General features: G+C 38.3%; 3 protein-coding genes across 6 annotated transcripts in view; 1 reads left to right on the top strand and 2 right to left on the bottom strand.

The window, feature by feature from the left end:
• LOC104700959 lies at positions 2748–4662 on the top strand. Of its 3 annotated transcripts, none has more exons than XM_010416575.2 (7): positions 2748–3134; positions 3373–3427; positions 3528–3602; positions 3686–3777; positions 3874–3955; positions 4032–4125; positions 4217–4253. In XM_010416575.2, the coding sequence occupies exons 1-7, from the start codon at positions 2812–2814 to the stop codon at positions 4231–4233; spliced, it is 738 nt and encodes a 245-aa protein (XP_010414877.1). In that variant the 5' UTR covers positions 2748–2811; the 3' UTR covers positions 4234–4253. The 3 variants fall into 3 exon arrangements, with proteins under 3 accessions (XP_010414877.1, XP_010414875.1, XP_010414876.1); XM_010416573.2 differs by having other exon boundaries at positions 2752–3134; positions 4042–4125; positions 4217–4662; XM_010416574.2 differs by lacking the exon at positions 3528–3602 and having other exon boundaries at positions 2752–3134; positions 4042–4125; positions 4217–4662.
• Positions 14011–15357, bottom strand: LOC104704539 (probable folate-biopterin transporter 7). Its single transcript, XM_010420607.1, has 2 exons — positions 15084–15357; positions 14011–14861 (listed from the first exon to the last, which is right to left on the bottom strand). The coding sequence occupies exons 1-2, from the start codon at positions 15355–15357 to the stop codon at positions 14011–14013; spliced, it is 1125 nt and encodes a 374-aa protein (XP_010418909.1).
• The window catches only part of LOC104700958, a 4589-nt gene continuing 1603 nt past the window's right edge, over positions 16548–19533 (bottom strand). The window contains exons 3-10 of one of the 2 annotated variants that reach the window (XM_010416572.1): positions 19492–19495; positions 19141–19382; positions 18353–18403; positions 18167–18274; positions 17444–17539; positions 17254–17352; positions 17111–17170; positions 16548–17021 (exon numbers count right to left, since the gene is read on the bottom strand). In XM_010416572.1, the coding sequence (XP_010414874.1) occupies positions 16956–17021; positions 17111–17170; positions 17254–17352; positions 17444–17539; positions 18167–18274; positions 18353–18403; positions 19141–19382; positions 19492–19495 (726 nt within the window). In that variant the 3' untranslated portion in view covers positions 16548–16955. Of the gene's footprint in view, positions 17022–17110; positions 17171–17253; positions 17353–17443; positions 17540–18166; positions 18275–18352; positions 18404–19140; positions 19496–19533 lie in introns of both variants that reach the window. The other variant, XM_010416571.1, reaches the window with a different exon arrangement.

The following is a 19533-nucleotide window of genomic DNA, read 5'->3' as shown; positions in this document are numbered from 1 at the left end:
GGTTTGCTTAGGTATCCATTGACCTCTGCCTGCAACTTCTTGATATGTTATGATCTTGAGATGCTTCGATTAGTTTGGTTCCGTAGGACTAGTACACATAAAGAGGTTAGGGTGCGAGATCATATTTTTCCTGATTTACTCATTAAAGAAAACAAAATATAAGTATTTCGAGATTTAGGGGGTGTATTGAACTTGATATTTTAGAAGATTTGGTGGGATTTTAATATTTAGGATTTTGAGAGCTTTAAGTGTAAATTTTAGACGATTTGTTTATTGAATTTGATATTTTAGGATTTGGTGAGATTAGAATTTGGAATTTGGGAAGATTTGGTTATTAAATTTTAGGTGATTTTAGGATATATATATTTTTAAAAAAATATAAAGTGACTTGGAGTTCAACGCCGTGACTTGTATAATGTGTTATGAAAAAGCATGTGAAGAAGCTTCTCTCTTGTTTCAATCACCATCACCTTCTACAAGCTCCTCCAACTGATCTTTCCACAAGACATTGATAAGGGAGCTCATCTGCAAATGCAATTCCTCATGGGGCTTGCCCTCTACCATACCTTGAAAGTATCCCCAACTCATGTAGTATATATCGACCACTTGTGCAGCCAGTATTATAGACTGTTGGATTGGTTTTGCTCATTTTATATATATCTAATCCAAAAGCTGGCATCGTTGTGACTTGTGAAGACACAATTAGCATCATTTCAACATAACTTCTCTAATACTATTACATCCAACATCACCCAACACCTCGACAATAAAAAGGATAAATCAAATTGTGAGAACATACAAAGGGTGTGAAGTTGAATGAGATGATCAAATTTTTAGCAAAACTTCTTGGAGCCAGAAGGCAGCGGTGTTTTAGAATGTTCTCATTCAAGGTGATCTGTAGATTTTGACAGTCGTCGTTGGTGGAAGCTCCGCCGCGGAGGTGGCCGAGACATATGGATTTGATAAAACAGCGGGGGAGGGCAAGCCGTATAGCTTTGATTAGATGGTGAATGTTTACGTTGATCGAAAATTGTTGCCACTGACCTCAAGATAGCGGTGGAGGCTCTGTAATTCAGATTGAACGGTAGTTACTCCCACAACCACCAAAGGCGGCGCGTCGGAGTGGAATTTGAGAGTAAAGAGAGAGAACTGCAGAGATGGAGGTATATTATATAAAAAGTTGCAATATTGGCATTGGACTCTTTTTTAATAAAAAAAAAAATTCAAAGTTTCACTTTTAAAGGGTGTGATTTGGAATTATATTTTTGAATTAAAAAAGGTTAGAAAAATCTCCTAAAATTACATTGAGTAAGATTTTAAAAAACATTGTGGTATTTTGAATAACAGTAAATTTGAGTTGAGATTCATAAATCATTGATTGAATAACAAGTGATTTTAAATGAATTTTATAAATTTCATATTCAATAATATATGATTTCAGATGATTTTTAAAAATCACTNGGGGAGGGCAAGCCGTATAGCTTTGATTAGATGGTGAATGTTTACGTTGATCGAAAATTGTTGCCACTGACCTCAAGATAGCGGTGGAGGCTCTGTAATTCAGATTGAACGGTAGTTACTCCCACAACCACCAAAGGCGGCGCGTCGGAGTGGAATTTGAGAGTAAAGAGAGAGAACTGCAGAGATGGAGGTATATTATATAAAAAGTTGCAATATTGGCATTGGACTCTTTTTTAATAAAAAAAAAAATTCAAAGTTTCACTTTTAAAGGGTGTGATTTGGAATTATATTTTTGAATTAAAAAAGGTTAGAAAAATCTCCTAAAATTACATTGAGTAAGATTTTAAAAAACATTGTGGTATTTTGAATAACAGTAAATTTGAGTTGAGATTCATAAATCATTGATTGAATAACAAGTGATTTTAAATGAATTTTATAAATTTCATATTCAATAATATATGATTTCAGATGATTTTTAAAAATCACTAATTAAATAACAGGAGATTTTAAGAATCCTCCAAAATCTTCTAAAATATCAAGTTCAATACACACCCTAATGCTCCGATCGGAGCTTCCCCTTTTGCTCATTGCCTTCACAGCCAAATCTTTCCACTTCTTCAAACTTTCTCAATCAATCCTTCAGAAATGATTTTCAATTCTTGTTATGAATGACACACCGAAAAGACGAAAGCTATTTGTATTTCCTTCAAGTTGTAGCTTCAACTTCTGGGTCAGTTTTCTAGTCTTTTTACAAAAGCAGTGATGTTTTTAAAGTCAATAAAGTGGTAAACGATTTCGAAGATTATCTTATACAAGATTTTCCGTTGAGTTTTCAAGTAAAAATATTCATCAGAGATCACTGGTTGGAAAGCACATTTCGTGGGAGTGTTTCATATATTTTAACGTATTTAAATTTATATTGACATGAATGAAAATTATTACTTATTACGGCATATAAGAAAAATTATTAATAAAATAATGTTGGTTTTTATGGATTTTATTTTATGTAGATCTTATCTAAAAAAAGTGTATGGTAATTCAAAATTAAAATATTTTCAATAATGTATTTTTCTATTTTAAATTTTCGTAATTACGCAAAGCTTATCTAACTATTCGATGTACTCAAATAATAAAAATAAGTAAATGATTTTTGTAGAGATAATCGGGTGTTGTTGGCTGTGAGAAGGATACGAGGCCATATTCGTCATTTCAAAGAGTATGATATTTTCTACAGAAATCAGTTTGTGGTTAACGGCACTTCTCATGTCCAAATAGTGTAAATAATTTCTCTTGCTTATAATAATTATCATCCAAGACTTTGGATCACCCTTTGGTTTCTCTTCAATCAAAATGGCACATTTCTCTGTGAGACTTAAGCTTCTCTCTAGCAACGATGGATTATCCTCGAGAGACCAATTCCGCCAGAGCCTTTTTTATATGGCCGGTAGTGGCTCTCCCTTGGTTCCGGTTCATAATAGGAGCCGATTTAAGTTTGGTGCGAGAATTTTCTCGTCTTACTCTTTTCCTTTGAAGAGAAAGAACACGAGAGATTTCGATAGCACCGAGAAAAATCTTGGTATTGACGAAGACAACGATGAGTGGGATTTTGATGATGGTTTAGAGACTGATGATCTGTCTTGCTTCAGAGGCTTGGTTCTTGATATTTCATACAGGTCTGAATCTTTTGTGTTTTGTCACCGATTACTATATTATTATGATTTTTTTTACTTCACTCGATTCTTCGTTTTTTTGTTATTAATATTGATAATTGAAATTAAAGAAAGCATTAATTCTTGCAAATTTTGAATTATTGGCTGCTTCTAATAATTTGGTAGCTAGGGATTGTGACACTTTAGGCCGGTAAATGTGGTTAATCTGTTATTTTTTGTCTATCAACTTTTATATATATAGGCCGGTAAATGTGGTTTGTTGGAAGCGCGCAATCTGTCTCGAGTACATGGATAAGGTGAGACCAAAAACTTCAAGCCCATCTTGATAAACTATATATTTGGATACACAAGAATCCTTAATTCAGGTATTTGTATATTCGATACTGCCTTGTCTAGGCCGATGTTCTGGAGTATTATGATCAGACTGTTAGTTCTCCTACTGGTTCATTCTATATACCTGCTGTATTAAGGGTATGCAGAGTACATGAGTTTAAGTTTTTTTTTTAATCTCCTTTTACCGGTTTGAAGCTTGCTTCATTCATCGCTTGTTGCAGGTTCCACATTTGCTTCAGGTTGTCAAAAGAAGAAGAGTGAAAAACTCACTTAGTCGTAAAAGCATTTTACTGCGAGACGATTACACTTGTCAGTGAGTAGTTTGTCTGTGTCCAGTCACAAGCCGTACGTTTTCTCTTTTCTGCTGAATCAAACTATTCTTGCTGACAGAAATTCTGTTGGGATATAGATATTGTTCTTCCCGTGAAAACTTGACCATTGATCATGTTATACCAATCTCTCGAGGTGGAGAATGGACTTGGCAAAACCTGGTATGTGGTTGATACCGCTAACTTAGTAGAATCGATTGCCGATCGATGGGTAAAAATAAACAATTTAATTTGTTAGCGTAACATAGGTAACTGCATGTTCAAGATGCAACTCAAGGAAAGGTCAGAAGACAGTAGAAGAAGCACAGATGAAGTTACTCAAGGTCCCAAAGGTATTTCTCATATATAGTTTCAAATTACCAGTCCATATGCAACAAAACCTTTGTTTTCGTGTAAATCAAGACGTTTTGTTGGTAATGGCAGGAACCAAAAGACTATGACATTGTTGCAATACCATTAACAAATGCAGCTATAAGGATGCTGAGATCGAATAAGGGAATGCCAGAAGAATGGCGTCGGTATCTGGCGAAACCTTTGTCCGAGCCATAGCAGTTTCTCTCTCAGGAATCGAGGAACAAAAAAGGTTCACAGTTCACAGTTACGAAAGGTCGTTCCATCTCGTAAATATGGAATCGTGGCTCGATCGCATATGTAGATTCATCTAGCTTAACTTCAAACTGTTCACAGTTTGTCGTGGACTTGTTATAATGTATGTATATATAGACATATAGTACGTAAATAATGTCAACCATAATAAACTAACAATCATGATTTGAACTCACAATTCATGACGTCTGCACGAGGATCTGGTTAACCTCTCTGAATAACTTACTGTATCCGTGTTGCTACTATACTCCCTCTGTTCCTAATAGATTGATGTTATAGAAATTATTTTTGTCCCTCAAATATTGATTTTGTAGATTAAAAAACTAAAACAGACATTACTTTATGCTTTTTGTTTTCTCTATTTACCAAAAAGTAATTGTAAATTAATTTACAAATAAAAATTAAACTTTTTTTAATATGTGTGATAGTGTTGATACAATCCCCACATCACCAACTTTCGAAATTGCTTAAAACGGCGGCACCAATATATTCCTAACAATCTCAAAATGCGTATACTATTTTGCTTACAGTTTTATCGAATTATATTCGTCCACCTATAGAGAATTCAGGGAAGAAACATTTATTCAACTCTGTAGATGACGAAATGTATGTGTTTGTTGTTGTATAAGATCACTGTAATAAGGTGACTGTGTTTTCAATAAACCAATTGTGATTGTGAAATGTGAACAAGGTATGTAAACGAACTGAATAACTTATTAGATTAAAAGTTGTCAACACTAGAACTAAATATTAGTGAGATTAGTAAAACCTTGAATTCAAACTAATAAAATTGGGCCTTTAATACCCAAAAGGGGCCGAAACCAAGAAGCGGAGCTTCACGTATCCCACATCGGAAGACGGAGAGAGTTTGATAGTTGAGACTTCATTATAAATAGACTTCACTCCCATCTGTTGAATATCACGCAGCAATGTGGTGAGCACAAAGCGAACTATTCTTTCGCCTTTTACTAAAGAATACCGTGTGCTCTCCACGCTAAGTGGCATACGCCTATTTTTGGATTGATCTGCCTTCGGGTTGACCCAACATTATCTAGTCTGAAATATTTTTAATTTATCTACTTGTGGATCTCGTAGAAGCGAAACTACAGTTACAAAAATTAAGAAATCGATGAAATGAGCAGATATACACAAGTAATCACTGATTACACCAACCAAAGTAATAGATATACACAGTATGCTTCTATCATCGAAAGATTTTAGTAGCTGTGAAGCAAAATCAAAGAAAGATTTCTATGGGAGAAACCTTAAAACCACAAGAATGTCACAGAGTACACTTCTGACCCGGTAGGAACTCTGATCAGTCTTTCTTTTTACTTTTCTCTTTTGTTTCCGCTTCATCATATATCCACGAAGTTAAGATGAGCGGAATCCCCACGCAGAAGGCTTCTATAGCGAGTCCACGAGTAAACCCGGAGAAATCATCCACTGTTACGCCGACAAATGATGCAAGAAGGATTCCAAGATATCCACTAACTATGAAAGCGAGTGCAATGGCTGACATGACAAATGCTATGAGAGACCCTTCACATCCAGGAGGACAAAGGCATGCCATCAAGACGGTAAAAGGCAGAATCTTGAAGTAAAAAAGAGTTTCCAAGAATCCAGAAAAGAATAGTACATAGACAGAGTCGGGCACTCCCAAATCCCGGTAAACGCCTTTCACAAACAAGAGATCAGATGTGACAAAGACAGCTATCTATAGAAACTTATGTATCTCTGAAGAAAGATATTTCTTATTGATCTTTATATTCTCTTCCAAGGTTACAATGAGTCTCTACATTTCTATTTATACAGAGACTGACACAATGCTAAACCTAGTTCTCCTGACACTTATCACCATCAGGTAGAGAGCTGAGAGCATCAAAGGCGTTCTTCGTTTCAACCTTCGAGTCCGTACGCCAGCTTGCTTCTTTGTCTTCAGGTGTGACGTGGCTGCTCGAAGGTTCCTCCTTCTTATCTTTTGCAGTCGACCGTTGCAGAGTTGCAGTCTCGGTGGGCTTCTTTGATTGAATGTTGTTGGGCCTTGACTGATCAAAAGCCTTTGGTTTGAAAGCCTCTGTTTCAAAGTTAGGCTTTTGATTCACCTTCATACTCCCCCGCAAACTTGGTGTGGGTGGAACAACTACACCGAGTTTGTGTCTCAGCGATGTAAACGGTCCTTGTGGGAGAGGCTTTGTGAAGATGTCAGCCAGTTGTTTGTTTGCAGGGACATGTTTCACAACCAGAGCTCCAAGCGCGACACGTTCTCTTACATAGTGATAATGTGTTTCAAAGTGCTTTGTCCTGTTATGGAAGATAGGATTAGCAGCAAGATAGATAGAGGAAAGATTGTCACCATAGAGTTCTGGAGGCTCCATTTGAGGGATGCGTAAGTCACGAAGCATGTTGTTGATCCAGACAAGTTCGGATGTTGTGTCTGATAACGCTCTGTACTCTGCTTCGGTTGAGCTTTTGGAGACAGTTGGCTGCCGTTTCGAGGACCAAGATATAATGTTGTTACCAAGAAACGTGCAGAATCCTGTGATGGAGCGTCTTGTATCCTTACAGTTTGCGTGACTGCTATCACTGTAAGCTCTTAGTGTGAAATCAGTGTCTTTGTTGAAGGAGATTCCCATGGAGGTTGTTCCCTTTACATACCTTAGGATTCTTTTGAGAAGCTGAAAGTCTGACATTGATGGCTCATGCATCTTCTGGCATACAAAGTTGACTGTGAATTGAATGTCTGGTCTCGTTAAAGTGAGATACTGCAGTTTACCTGCTAAGCTCCTAAAATATGTTGGGTTTGAGAAGAGTTGCTTTTGATGAGGCAGTTGATTGAGTTGTTCAGGCAGTGGTGTAGGCATAGGAGCACAATCAAACATTCCTGCAACTTTGAGTAAGTCTTCTGCGTATTTTTGCTGGGAGAGAAACAGTCCTTTATCATGGAAGGTTGCTTGTATTCCCAAGAAGTAATGAAGCTTCCCAAGATCTTTCATTCTGAACTCTTTGTTCATGTTGTCAAGCAGTCTGTTAATAAGACTTGGATTACTCCCTGTAAGCACCATATCATCCACATAGAGTAAGAGTAGAATCATATCAGAGCCTCTTTCATAAACGAACAGCGAGGGATCTGGTATGCTACACTTGAATCCAAAATCCAGCAAGAAAGAGCTAAACTTGTCATACCAAGCCCTTGGTGACCGTTTTAGCCCATAGAGAGATTTATGCAATTTCCAAACATGGTCTGGTTCTTGACATCCAATTGCTTTAGCTCCCATTGTTTCACTGTGGCAGCGTGTAGAACTAGGCGAACAGTAGCAGTTTTGACTACAGGACTGTATGTTTTGAAGTAGTCGACACCTTCTTCCTGATGAAATCCTTTTGCTACAAGTCTTGCTCGTAGTCTGTCCAAGGAGCCGTCTGCATGGAGTTTTGTTCTGAAAACCCATTTACATCCAATAACGTTCATATGTGGCTCTCGAGGTACTAAAGAGAAAGTGTTTGTTTCTTTGTAGTCACCAACTTCTTCACCCATCGCATTTGTCCAACCCTCATCTTTTAAAGCATCAGTGACAGTTTTCGGTTCGGGATACGAAGCTTTCTGAGTTAACAACACATAACGAAGATTTGGTTTTCGTATTCCAACCTGAGACCGTGTGGTCATTGGATGTTCCAGCGGTTGTGGTTCCTTTGAAGTCTCAGTTTCGATATTCTGTTTGGCATGTGGAAGCTGTCTGTTAGGTGAATCAAGAACGTTGTCGCCAATAGAAGCAGGATCGATGACTGTCGTACGCTCAATGCATTCTTGATCCACCACAGACGCTGCAACAAGAATTTCAGAATTGTTTGGTTGAGACAGGATGCTTGCTGTCGGCAGAACTGATCGAGGAAGGACTGTCCCTAAGGGAGGAAAGTCCTCATCAGTGAATAAACTTTGGCTTATGTTTGGTGGAGCTTTAGGAGGTAGAAAACCCTGCTGCCATGCTTGCAGAAGATTTGTTTTGGCAAAACTCTGAAGATGGTGATAAACATCGGAGAAGGGAAATGAGGTTTCATCAAATAGGACATGCCTGCTTATATAAATTCTTCCAGTAGGTGGATGTAAGCACCTGTAACCTTTGTATTTGATATTGTATCCCATGAACACACACAGAGTGATCTTGGATCAAATTTGTTCATAGCGTAGTCACGTAGTGTGGGGTAACAAGTGCAGCCGAAAGTTCTCAGTGCAGTATACTCAGGCGGTGATTGATGAAGCTTCTCATGCGGGCTTTTGTTATCCGATAAGGCTGTAGTTGGGAGGATGTTACTCAGAAAATTAGCTGTGAAGAAAGCTTCAACCCAGTACTTGTGAGGAATCTTGCTGCAGAACATCATGGCTAGACCCAGTTCAGTGATATGCCTATGTTTCCTTTCAGCAAGACCATTTTGCTGGGGAGTATAGGGGCAAGAGATGAGTTGTTGGATCCCACACTGACCAAGGTGAGTAAGGAAAGCATTACTGATGAATTCTCCACCACCATCACACTGAAACTTTGATATTTTGGAGTTAAACTGATTCTCAACAAGTTTCTGAAAACTGCAGAATGTGGAATAAAAATCTGATTTATTTTTCAAAGGATAGAACCAACAGTATCTAGACCAGTTGTCTATGAAGATTACATAATATCTGAAACCTTGACAAGAAGTTACAGGAGCAGGACCCGAAAGATCACATTGAATCCTCTCTAATGGCCTAGTTGCAACAAACTGAGAATCTGAAAAAGGAAGATGACTACTTTTCCCAAGATGACACCCCTCACATATCTGCTTGGTACTTTTATTTATGACAATGGCTTTATTCTTCACTAACTGCTCTAGGATCTTGTTATTAGGATGTCCAAGACGTCTATGCCACACCTCATCCGACGCAGCTTGTTGTCTTGATGAGTCGAATGCTTGGAGCGGTCGACCCTTGAGCGTGTACAACCCTCTGCTATACGGACCGATTGTGAGGAGCCTCTTTGTTCCCTTGTCCTTAACAACAACCGCATCAGAATCAAATTTAATGGAGCAGGGATAGTCTGTGGTAAGTTTTGAAACAGAGAGCAAGGATCTAGCAATGCCAGGAACAACTAAAACATCATTTAAAGGTAGGGTACCTGATGTAGTTGGTAGAGTAGCAGAACCTGTATGCGTAATAGGGAGACAATTTCCATCACCGAGCATGATAGTGTCGTTCCCATCGTATGGTCTTGAGTTCTGCAGGTTGTTCTGAGACCCAGTCACATGAGCAGTTGCTCCACTATCTGTTACCCACTCCTGACCAGACTGATCCGTCACATCGGTGATTCGAAGAGCTGCTAGAGCTGCAGGTAGGTCAGGCTGATAGGCGTTGTTGAACCGGTGCCAGCACTTAGACGCTATATGTCCTGCTTTTCCACATATCTGACAGATAGGCCTGTTTTCAACTGAATAGTTAGAAGAACCAGAGGATATCTGCTGGTGGAACCCTCTTCCTTTTGTAGAGTATCCACCTCTTCCTTTAGATTTGTTGCCTCTGCCTTTGTTCCCATAAGAAAAACCATCATACTGCTGAACATTAAACGCCAGGTGCGGAGTAACGCTCGGTTCCACTGAGTAAGCTAACAAGCGATCATGATAGGCAGTAAGACGCGGTATTACGTCATCAAGGGTTGGTGGAGGATTACCATCTAACATCCCCTCGATAGATGTCTTAATAGGCTCATAATCCCTAGTCAACCCATTTAGAGCAGCAAAAATTTTCATTCTCTCACTAACAGGACTACAAACAGAAGCCAGCTGATCACAAACACTCTTAAGTTCCTTTAGATAGTCTACCATAGGCAAATCTTTCTTTTCTGTGTTTTGAAGCTTTCTTTGCAAATCAAACAGCCTAGCAGAGGAAACCTTGTTGAAGTAAGCAGANTCATGCATCTTCTGGCATACAAAGTTGACTGTGAATTGAATGTCTGGTCTCGTTAAAGTGAGATACTGCAGTTTACCTGCTAAGCTCCTAAAATATGTTGGGTTTGAGAAGAGTTGCTTTTGATGAGGCAGTTGATTGAGTTGTTCAGGCAGTGGTGTAGGCATAGGAGCACAATCAAACATTCCTGCAACTTTGAGTAAGTCTTCTGCGTATTTTTGCTGGGAGAGAAACAGTCCTTTATCATGGAAGGTTGCTTGTATTCCCAAGAAGTAATGAAGCTTCCCAAGATCTTTCATTCTGAACTCTTTGTTCATGTTGTCAAGCAGTCTGTTAATAAGACTTGGATTACTCCCTGTAAGCACCATATCATCCACATAGAGTAAGAGTAGAATCATATCAGAGCCTCTTTCATAAACGAACAGCGAGGGATCTGGTATGCTACACTTGAATCCAAAATCCAGCAAGAAAGAGCTAAACTTGTCATACCAAGCCCTTGGTGACCGTTTTAGCCCATAGAGAGATTTATGCAATTTCCAAACATGGTCTGGTTCTTGACATCCAATTGCTTTAGCTCCCATTGTTTCACTGTGGCAGCGTGTAGAACTAGGCGAACAGTAGCAGTTTTGACTACAGGACTGTATGTTTTGAAGTAGTCGACACCTTCTTCCTGATGAAATCCTTTTGCTACAAGTCTTGCTCGTAGTCTGTCCAAGGAGCCGTCTGCATGGAGTTTTGTTCTGAAAACCCATTTACATCCAATAACGTTCATATGTGGCTCTCGAGGTACTAAAGAGAAAGTGTTTGTTTCTTTGTAGTCACCAACTTCTTCACCCATCGCATTTGTCCAACCCTCATCTTTTAAAGCATCAGTGACAGTTTTCGGTTCGGGATACGAAGCTTTCTGAGTTAACAACACATAACGAAGATTTGGTTTTCGTATTCCAACCTGAGACCGTGTGGTCATTGGATGTTCCAGCGGTTGTGGTTCCTTTGAAGTCTCAGTTTCGATATTCTGTTTGGCATGTGGAAGCTGTCTGTTAGGTGAATCAAGAACGTTGTCGCCAATAGAAGCAGGATCGATGACTGTCGTACGCTCAATGCATTCTTGATCCACCACAGACGCTGCAACAAGAATTTCAGAATTGTTTGGTTGAGACAGGATGCTTGCTGTCGGCAGAACTGATCGAGGAAGGACTGTCCCTAAGGGAGGAAAGTCCTCATCAGTGAATAAACTTTGGCTTATGTTTGGTGGAGCTTTAGGAGGTAGAAAACCCTGCTGCCATGCTTGCAGAAGATTTGTTTTGGCAAAACTCTGAAGATGGTGATAAACATCGGAGAAGGGAAATGAGGTTTCATCAAATAGGACATGCCTGCTTATATAAATTCTTCCAGTAGGTGGATGTAAGCACCTGTAACCTTTGTATTTGATATTGTATCCCATGAACACACACAGAGTGATCTTGGATCAAATTTGTTCATAGCGTAGTCACGTAGTGTGGGGTAACAAGTGCAGCCGAAAGTTCTCAGTGCAGTATACTCAGGCGGTGATTGATGAAGCTTCTCATGCGGGCTTTTGTTATCCGATAAGGCTGTAGTTGGGAGGATGTTACTCAGAAAATTAGCTGTGAAGAAAGCTTCAACCCAGTACTTGTGAGGAATCTTGCTGCAGAACATCATGGCTAGACCCAGTTCAGTGATATGCCTATGTTTCCTTTCAGCAAGACCATTTTGCTGGGGAGTATAGGGGCAAGAGATGAGTTGTTGGATCCCACACTGACCAAGGTGAGTAAGGAAAGCATTACTGATGAATTCTCCACCACCATCACACTGAAACTTTGATATTTTGGAGTTAAACTGATTCTCAACAAGTTTCTGAAAACTGCAGAATGTGGAATAAAAATCTGATTTATTTTTCAAAGGATAGAACCAACAGTATCTAGACCAGTTGTCTATGAAGATTACATAATATCTGAAACCTTGACAAGAAGTTACAGGAGCAGGACCCGAAAGATCACATTGAATCCTCTCTAATGGCCTAGTTGCAACAAACTGAGAATCTGAAAAAGGAAGATGACTACTTTTCCCAAGATGACACCCCTCACATATCTGCTTGGTACTTTTATTTATGACAATGGCTTTATTCTTCACTAACTGCTCTAGGATCTTGTTATTAGGATGTCCAAGACGTCTATGCCACACCTCATCCGACGCAGCTTGTTGTCTTGATGAGTCGAATGCTTGGAGCGGTCGACCCTTGAGCGTGTACAACCCTCTGCTATACGGACCGATTGTGAGGAGCCTCTTTGTTCCCTTGTCCTTAACAACAACCGCATCAGAATCAAATTTAATGGAGCAGGGATAGTCTGTGGTAAGTTTTGAAACAGAGAGCAAGGATCTAGCAATGCCAGGAACAACTAAAACATCATTTAAAGGTAGGGTACCTGATGTAGTTGGTAGAGTAGCAGAACCTGTATGCGTAATAGGGAGACAATTTCCATCACCGAGCATGATAGTGTCGTTCCCATCGTATGGTCTTGAGTTCTGCAGGTTGTTCTGAGACCCAGTCACATGAGCAGTTGCTCCACTATCTGTTACCCACTCCTGACCAGACTGATCCGTCACATCGGTGATTCGAAGAGCTGCTAGAGCTGCAGGTAGGTCAGGCTGATAGGCGTTGTTGAACCGGTGCCAGCACTTAGACGCTATATGTCCTGCTTTTCCACATATCTGACAGATAGGCCTGTTTTCAACTGAATAGTTAGAAGAACCAGAGGATATCTGCTGGTGGAACCCTCTTCCTTTTGTAGAGTATCCACCTCTTCCTTTAGATTTGTTGCCTCTGCCTTTGTTCCCATAAGAAAAACCATCATACTGCTGAACATTAAACGCCAGGTGCGGAGTAACGCTCGGTTCCACTGAGTAAGCTAACAAGCGATCATGATAGGCAGTAAGACGCGGTATTACGTCATCAAGGGTTGGTGGAGGATTACCATCTAACATCCCCTCGATAGATGTCTTAATAGGCTCATAATCCCTAGTCAACCCATTTAGAGCAGCAAAAATTTTCATTCTCTCACTAACAGGACTACAAACAGAAGCCAGCTGATCACAAACACTCTTAAGTTCCTTTAGATAGTCTACCATAGGCAAATCTTTCTTTTCTGTGTTTTGAAGCTTTCTTTGCAAATCAAACAGCCTAGCAGAGGAAACCTTGTTGAAGTAAGCAGAGAGAAAGTTCCATACCTCTTGAGATGTTGTCGTTGTGAGAACCTCAGAGAGAATATCTTCGGACAGCGACCCCAGAAGCCAAGCTCTGACCACTTGATCTGATCGAACCCATGACTGATACGTATGATTTGGAGTGCCGTCAGTGTTGGTTGCAGAAGCTGGTCGTGGGGTAGACCCATTGATGAAACCCAGAAGGCCTTGACCGCAAAGAAAAGACTCAAACTGGGTCTTCCAAAGAAGATAAGTTCTCTCGGTGAGTTTGACTGTTACACAGTTTGAGATGTTTAAGATAGGTGAGGAATAGAGCTCAGTGGACAGTGCCATGACTCTGATACCATATAGAAACTTATGTATCTCTGAAGAAAGATATTTCTTATTGATCTTTATATTCTCTTCCAAGGTTACAATGAGTCTCTACATTTCTATTTATACAGAGACTGACACAATGCTAAACCTAGTTCTCCTGACATTTGTCACCATCAGGTAGAGAGCTGAGAGCATCAAAGGCGTTCTTCGTTTCAACCTTCGAGTCTGTACGCCAGCTTGCTTCTTTGTCTTCAGGTGTGACGTGGCTGCTCGAAGGTTCCTCCTTCTTATCTTTTGCAGTCGACCGTTGCAGAGTTGCAGTCTCGGTGGGCTTCTTTGATTGAATGTTGTTGGGCCTTGACTGATCAAAAGCCTTTGGTTTGAAAACCTCTGTTTCAAAGTTAGGCTTTTGATTCACCTTCACTATCGTTACCTGAATGGCTGTAATCAGTTTCCTGGGCGGGACAGTTTTTAGCCAACGATTGTATGCAAGACCCCATAAGAGCATTGCGATTTGACCAAAGACCTTGGAGATCCCTAGGAGTGACGCATCGATTTTCAGAAACTTTGTTTGGTAAAAGAACATTGTCCCTGTCAGAACAGGAACTAGAGCGGTCGATAAAGCAAACCAGGCAATGGAATAAGAAATCTCGGGCTTCCTCAACACGTGTGAAAGGTCAGAGAGATGTTTTCTGATACCAGCTGGTGATGGATGATTCTCCGGAAGATGAAGAGATTTTTCTCTCATGTTTACAGTTACCAAGAACTGAAGAAGAGCGAGAATCCCAAACACGAGGAACGTTGACCGCGCGGAAAACGTTTTGATAACAATACCACCTAAAAGGTTTCCAAAGATTCCACCAAGAGAAGAAGCCATCCAAACAAACGAAGGTAGCTCACCGGAGCCTTTTTGCTTTCCGGCCTCAGCAACAATTGCATCGTTTGCAACTTCTACTAATGAAGCACCGAGATTGCTAAGGAGAAGATATACCGACAAAGCTAAGATTGATACATTGGAAAGCTATAGCTAGCCATGAGATTGCTTGTAACAAGGCTGCAATAGAGAAACCTTAGGAGTCAGAATAATATTCTAAACATTGAGATGAACGAGAGAATCCCATTGAACTGAAATTAAAGAAAACATTTGGGAGAAATCAATATTAATTTTGAAACTGCTAATTAAATTTTGTGATTAGGACGAGTCGTAGGTATTGTATATACCACCAATGGCTATGTATGGGATTCGATGCTCGCCAAAGAAGTAGACTGCGTCTGAAACGATGCCGTAGATAGGTTTAGCGACCATTGGAAGATTGGCTGAGTTCTGGAGAAGCTGAAGCACTGAAGGATTCACACGGAGCTCATCTGTGAGGAAGAAATTGGCTCCAAGCCATGGGAAACCTCTAAATCCTTGTACGAAGAAACCAAAACCGAGCAACCACCGGATCGGGTCACGCCGACCATGGGTTTCTCCGACATGATCATCGCTGCTCATTGTCTTTTTCAGTTTCCATTTTTATTTTTCCTTGTCGAAGATATTTTGGGGATGGTGCGTACGTGTATTGTATATACACCAGTATTAACCAGCCGTACACATGCGGGATTATATTTTTAAAATTTTAAATATTTAAAATACGTATATTATATTTATTTATTATTTTGCTATTATTTTATTAATTTTTAAATTATATATCTATAACTATTTATTGAATTTACCGGACAATTATAATGTTCAACTATGATTTTAAATAAAATAGTTAAGTTTGTTTTGTTTTTTAATATAAATGTTACTATATTATCTAAGTTTTGATCCGCAGTACACTGCTTGATTGTGTATTTTTATGTAGAATAATATAGAGATATGTGAGAAGTAATAGTTATTTTTTTGTGTTACATATATATAAAAATTAATTATTTTCATTTTTTATTTATCAATTACTGGTTTTATTGTTAGTATTTACTCGTTTTCTTTGTTATCATTGTTTAGGAAATTAGAGATATTGTTTGTTTCTATTCTTGATTTTAAGCTAATATTATGTATATTTCTTCCATAAATGTAAAAAATATTAAATAGAAACTATTAATTAAGCGGAGATAATTTAGGGAAACTAACATATTTTTTCTCTAAAGATCTATTAAAATAGATTTGAAGATTTTTATGGGATTAAAAATTTAATGTGTAGAGTTGTTTGTGGAAAAATTGAAATGTGTAAATGTTGTCCAGCTATTTATGGTAATAAACATATCAAATTAGATAGATTTAAATAGTTTTATTAATTGAGTTTCTACGAAATATTATTTTAGGAAAATTGTTAGAGCTTAATGTTATAAATAAAACATATTAAATAAGCAAAACTTGAAAGACATAAATCAAAATATACTTTAAAAATAATAATATATATAGATTCTCACATCACCGACATCATCGACTAAGGAAATTTGTGAACATTTTATTTTTCTTTATCTGTAGTACTAATAATCCAAGTGGTTTATTTCTGGTTTGGTTAATCGAATTGAAACAGAACTAAAATCTGGTTAGGTTGGATCTTTTTGATACTCTTAAATTTTCGTTTCAAACAGTACCATTTGAGAGCACGTTGGCAATTAAAACCAACCAAATTATAAACAACACGATCAAGTGAAGATCTGGAATCGAGGATCATCAATATTATAAAGTACAGTAACAATCTAAACAGGACCGAATGAAATAAAAACTAAACATCTAATAATTGTTCCCGGTGTTACAAGACCTTTCGGAATTTAAGGATTTCAATTGATTCAAAGGGGTTTTAAAACTTATTTTTTGAGTACCAATACAACCAAACTGACTATGGTTTCCTAAGAAGATCAATGAAGATTTTACGAGAACCGACATATATGAGGAACCGGAACCGGAACCAGAACCAGAACCAAAACTAAAACTAATAGAATTGGTGCAAGGATAGTGTATTCTTTACTATTTTATTTTTCCCCCAACACCGTTAAAGGATGAATTCAATTGAAGCGTAAGAAACACACTACTATCTGAAGCCAAACATTGGAGGACTTCACCCAAAACTCAGCAATACATACCAAAGGCATGAACGGCAGCTCTCACAGCAGATATTTCTCAACAACTGTCCGGCCAAACTTCTCCTGAACATCCTTTGGCGTTTCGACCTGAAAAAAAAAATCGAAAGAAATTATATGTTTTTCCCTAATATCTCTTTTATGGACTTTTTTTTTTGTCACCAGCTCAGACCACTCACCGCATTCAAGGCCTTCAAAACGGCCTTAACGGTGTTGTATGAATTCCTTGAACCAATCACCTGAAAATTCGGACCACAACCATACTTTTAACTCCAACAGAAAACAAGAATCGATGTTTTCTCTAGGTTAAGCAAAAATGCACCTTTGATTTGATGTTTTTGAACCCCGCTAGGAGCAAGATTGTTTTGACAACTCTCCCAGCTTTCATTCCCGTTGTTGTTGGTGCCGGCCACAGATATAACTAGTTGCAGACTCAAGTTTATTAAGAACATATCTATACAGATAAGTCGCATCAATAGATCCTACTGTCAGAAGGGAGATGAAATAAATACCTTGGTTTTCTTGTAAGAAGTCTGTATTGCGTGTGCAATGGTGTGCTCCTCATGCCGCTCTACGTAATGAAGATTTTGAAAGCATTTCTCATACGCCTGTGTTGCAGTTGTTAGAAATGACACCATAAGAACTAACTATCTCCAGATGTAGAAATAATTTAAAGGCATTATAACCGAAAATGACTGAAATACCACAAGTTTTAAGTTTTATGTTCTTTGACCAGTTTAAGAAACAAAATCGATTTGGAAGTAAAGACATTCATGCACACCAATGCGTAAGAACAGAAGAAGCTTTTCACTGGTAAGTGATTTGCAAAATGGCATCAATGTAATTGAATTAAAGACATCTATGCACAAAAGAACAGATAAAACTTCACAAGAATATGCATGCTATGAAATATCGTCCTTACCTAATATATTGTTATTTAAAATTTCCATGCCAATAAAAACGGAATGTTGAGTGGAACTAAAGTACTCTTATATTAAATTTCATTTGACCTAAAACTCAAGCTTTATCAACATGTCATGTCCTCAACTCTTAGCAGTACAAACAAATCAAATTAGCTTCCCACTGAATCACTTAACTGACTATTTTTGCTACAAACAAGATCCTGCCATATGTACGAAATGCACAATGTGTAAAGAAATGCAAGTGTCCATCTTTTTAGGACACCACAAGTATCTTCCATCAATCCTAGATGAAAAATGGTAATGTGAGATTACCTTCTGCATAGCAGACTGCCCGGTCTCAGCTTTTGCTTTTGCATACCCAATGACACCTTCATAGTTCCCACAAACCATCAATGCAGTGTACCTTTCGACTCTGCCACCCTAAAATACAAGTCTTTCTTTCATAGCCAAGCTATTGAATTTAAAGATACGAAAGAGAGAAATGTCAGACAACTATACCTTTGTGACCTTAGCAACTTTTTTTACATCTATCACATGCACATCATATCCCTGCAAAATAAGAAGTAACCTGTTAAGCAAAGAAAACTGTGCTAGTAATTTCAGTAATAGATTGAGACAATAGATGTATGGCAATATCCACCATGGTCCAAGAAAAGAAAACTTCACAACATACTAACCAAAATGTATCATGAAGCTTAACTTATAAGCAAAATAATAACTCATGTGGCTATTAGACCACTGGCCTTCTTAAATACTAACATGTCTTTGACAACATCAAAGAATATTGAACCCAAATACTACATAATTTTTGTTATAATCTAAAAGAATGTATGGTTGAACTTTCTAGACAATTAATGAAGCAGAGTGGAGAAATGCAAACATCGTTTAATATAGATATCCCTCATTATACTAGCACAAATAGCATTTTTAAAGCAACACCAAGAATGAACGTTTTGGCTATGCGCTTCTTTAAAGAGATAGCACAGCACTACAGCTACAATGATTTTCATTAAATCTTTCTTAACTCTATTGCTTAGTGAGCTTGAAAATCATGTGACATGTTGAAACTGCTTTATTTGTATCCCAAATGTGTTAGGAAGCGAATATGTTCAATGTACCTCAAGCATCTTATTTAAAGCTTCTGGACAGTTTTAACTTATGTAACACAGATCATCACAAACTTATGTCAACTAATTTCACTGTAATGATATGATTTGGTTAATTCGGTTCTGCACAACAACAAAAAAATAAGCTTAGAGATAGGAACAAATAGAGAATGCACTCACTTTTCTGTATAAAGGTTGTCTTTTCTTCTCGGTCAAAGCATTTCTGTCTTCAGCCAGTTCTCTAATCTCCTCTTCCAACCGCTTCCCCTTCTTTCCAAATGTATGATCAAGCTCAGAAAGCTTCTGTTCAAGTTTCTTGTCGATTGCATTCAGCTTCTCCAAGAGAATATCATCCCTTTCTTTCATGTCATCAAACTCGTCTTCATCATCATCATCATCATTGTCATCCTTAGACCCATCAACTACAAGACGCTCTTCTCTTTCTTCACCACCACCTCCTTGAACATTATCACGTTCGATAACTCCATAATTTGCAGGGTTGTTTGGATCAAAAGCCTCTTTCCACTCAACCAACCTCATAGCTCTATTGAGTTTCTGCTGAAGAACAAACTT

Source organism: Camelina sativa, chromosome 7, assembly GCF_000633955.1.
Source record: "Camelina sativa cultivar DH55 chromosome 7, Cs, whole genome shotgun sequence".
Classification (NCBI taxonomy): domain Eukaryota; kingdom Viridiplantae; phylum Streptophyta; class Magnoliopsida; order Brassicales; family Brassicaceae; genus Camelina; species Camelina sativa.
The sequence above is the reverse complement of the archived record's forward strand: the minus strand, read 5'-3'. Positions and strand labels throughout refer to the sequence as shown.

What these genes read in the sequence shown, in the direction of transcription:
- LOC104700959 (XM_010416573.2), top strand. Translation starts at nt 2,812, where the DNA reads ATGGCACATTTCTCTGTGAGACTTAAGCTTCTCTCTAGCAACGATGGA. An exon ending in ATATACCTGCTGTATTAAGG is followed by an intron (nt 3,603 to 3,685) that starts GTATGCAGAGTA and finishes CGCTTGTTGCAG; the next exon opens with GTTCCACATTTGCTTCAGGT. An exon ending in AATGGACTTGGCAAAACCTG is followed by an intron (nt 3,956 to 4,041) that starts GTATGTGGTTGA and finishes AGCGTAACATAG; the next exon opens with GTAACTGCATGTTCAAGATG.
- LOC104704539 (XM_010420607.1), bottom strand. Translation starts at nt 15,357, where the DNA reads ATGAGCAGCGATGATCATGTCGGAGAAACCCATGGTCGGCGTGACCCG. An exon ending in CCCATACATAGCCATTGGTG is followed by an intron (nt 14,862 to 15,083) that starts GTATATACAATA and finishes TATCAATCTTAG; the next exon opens with CTTTGTCGGTATATCTTCTC.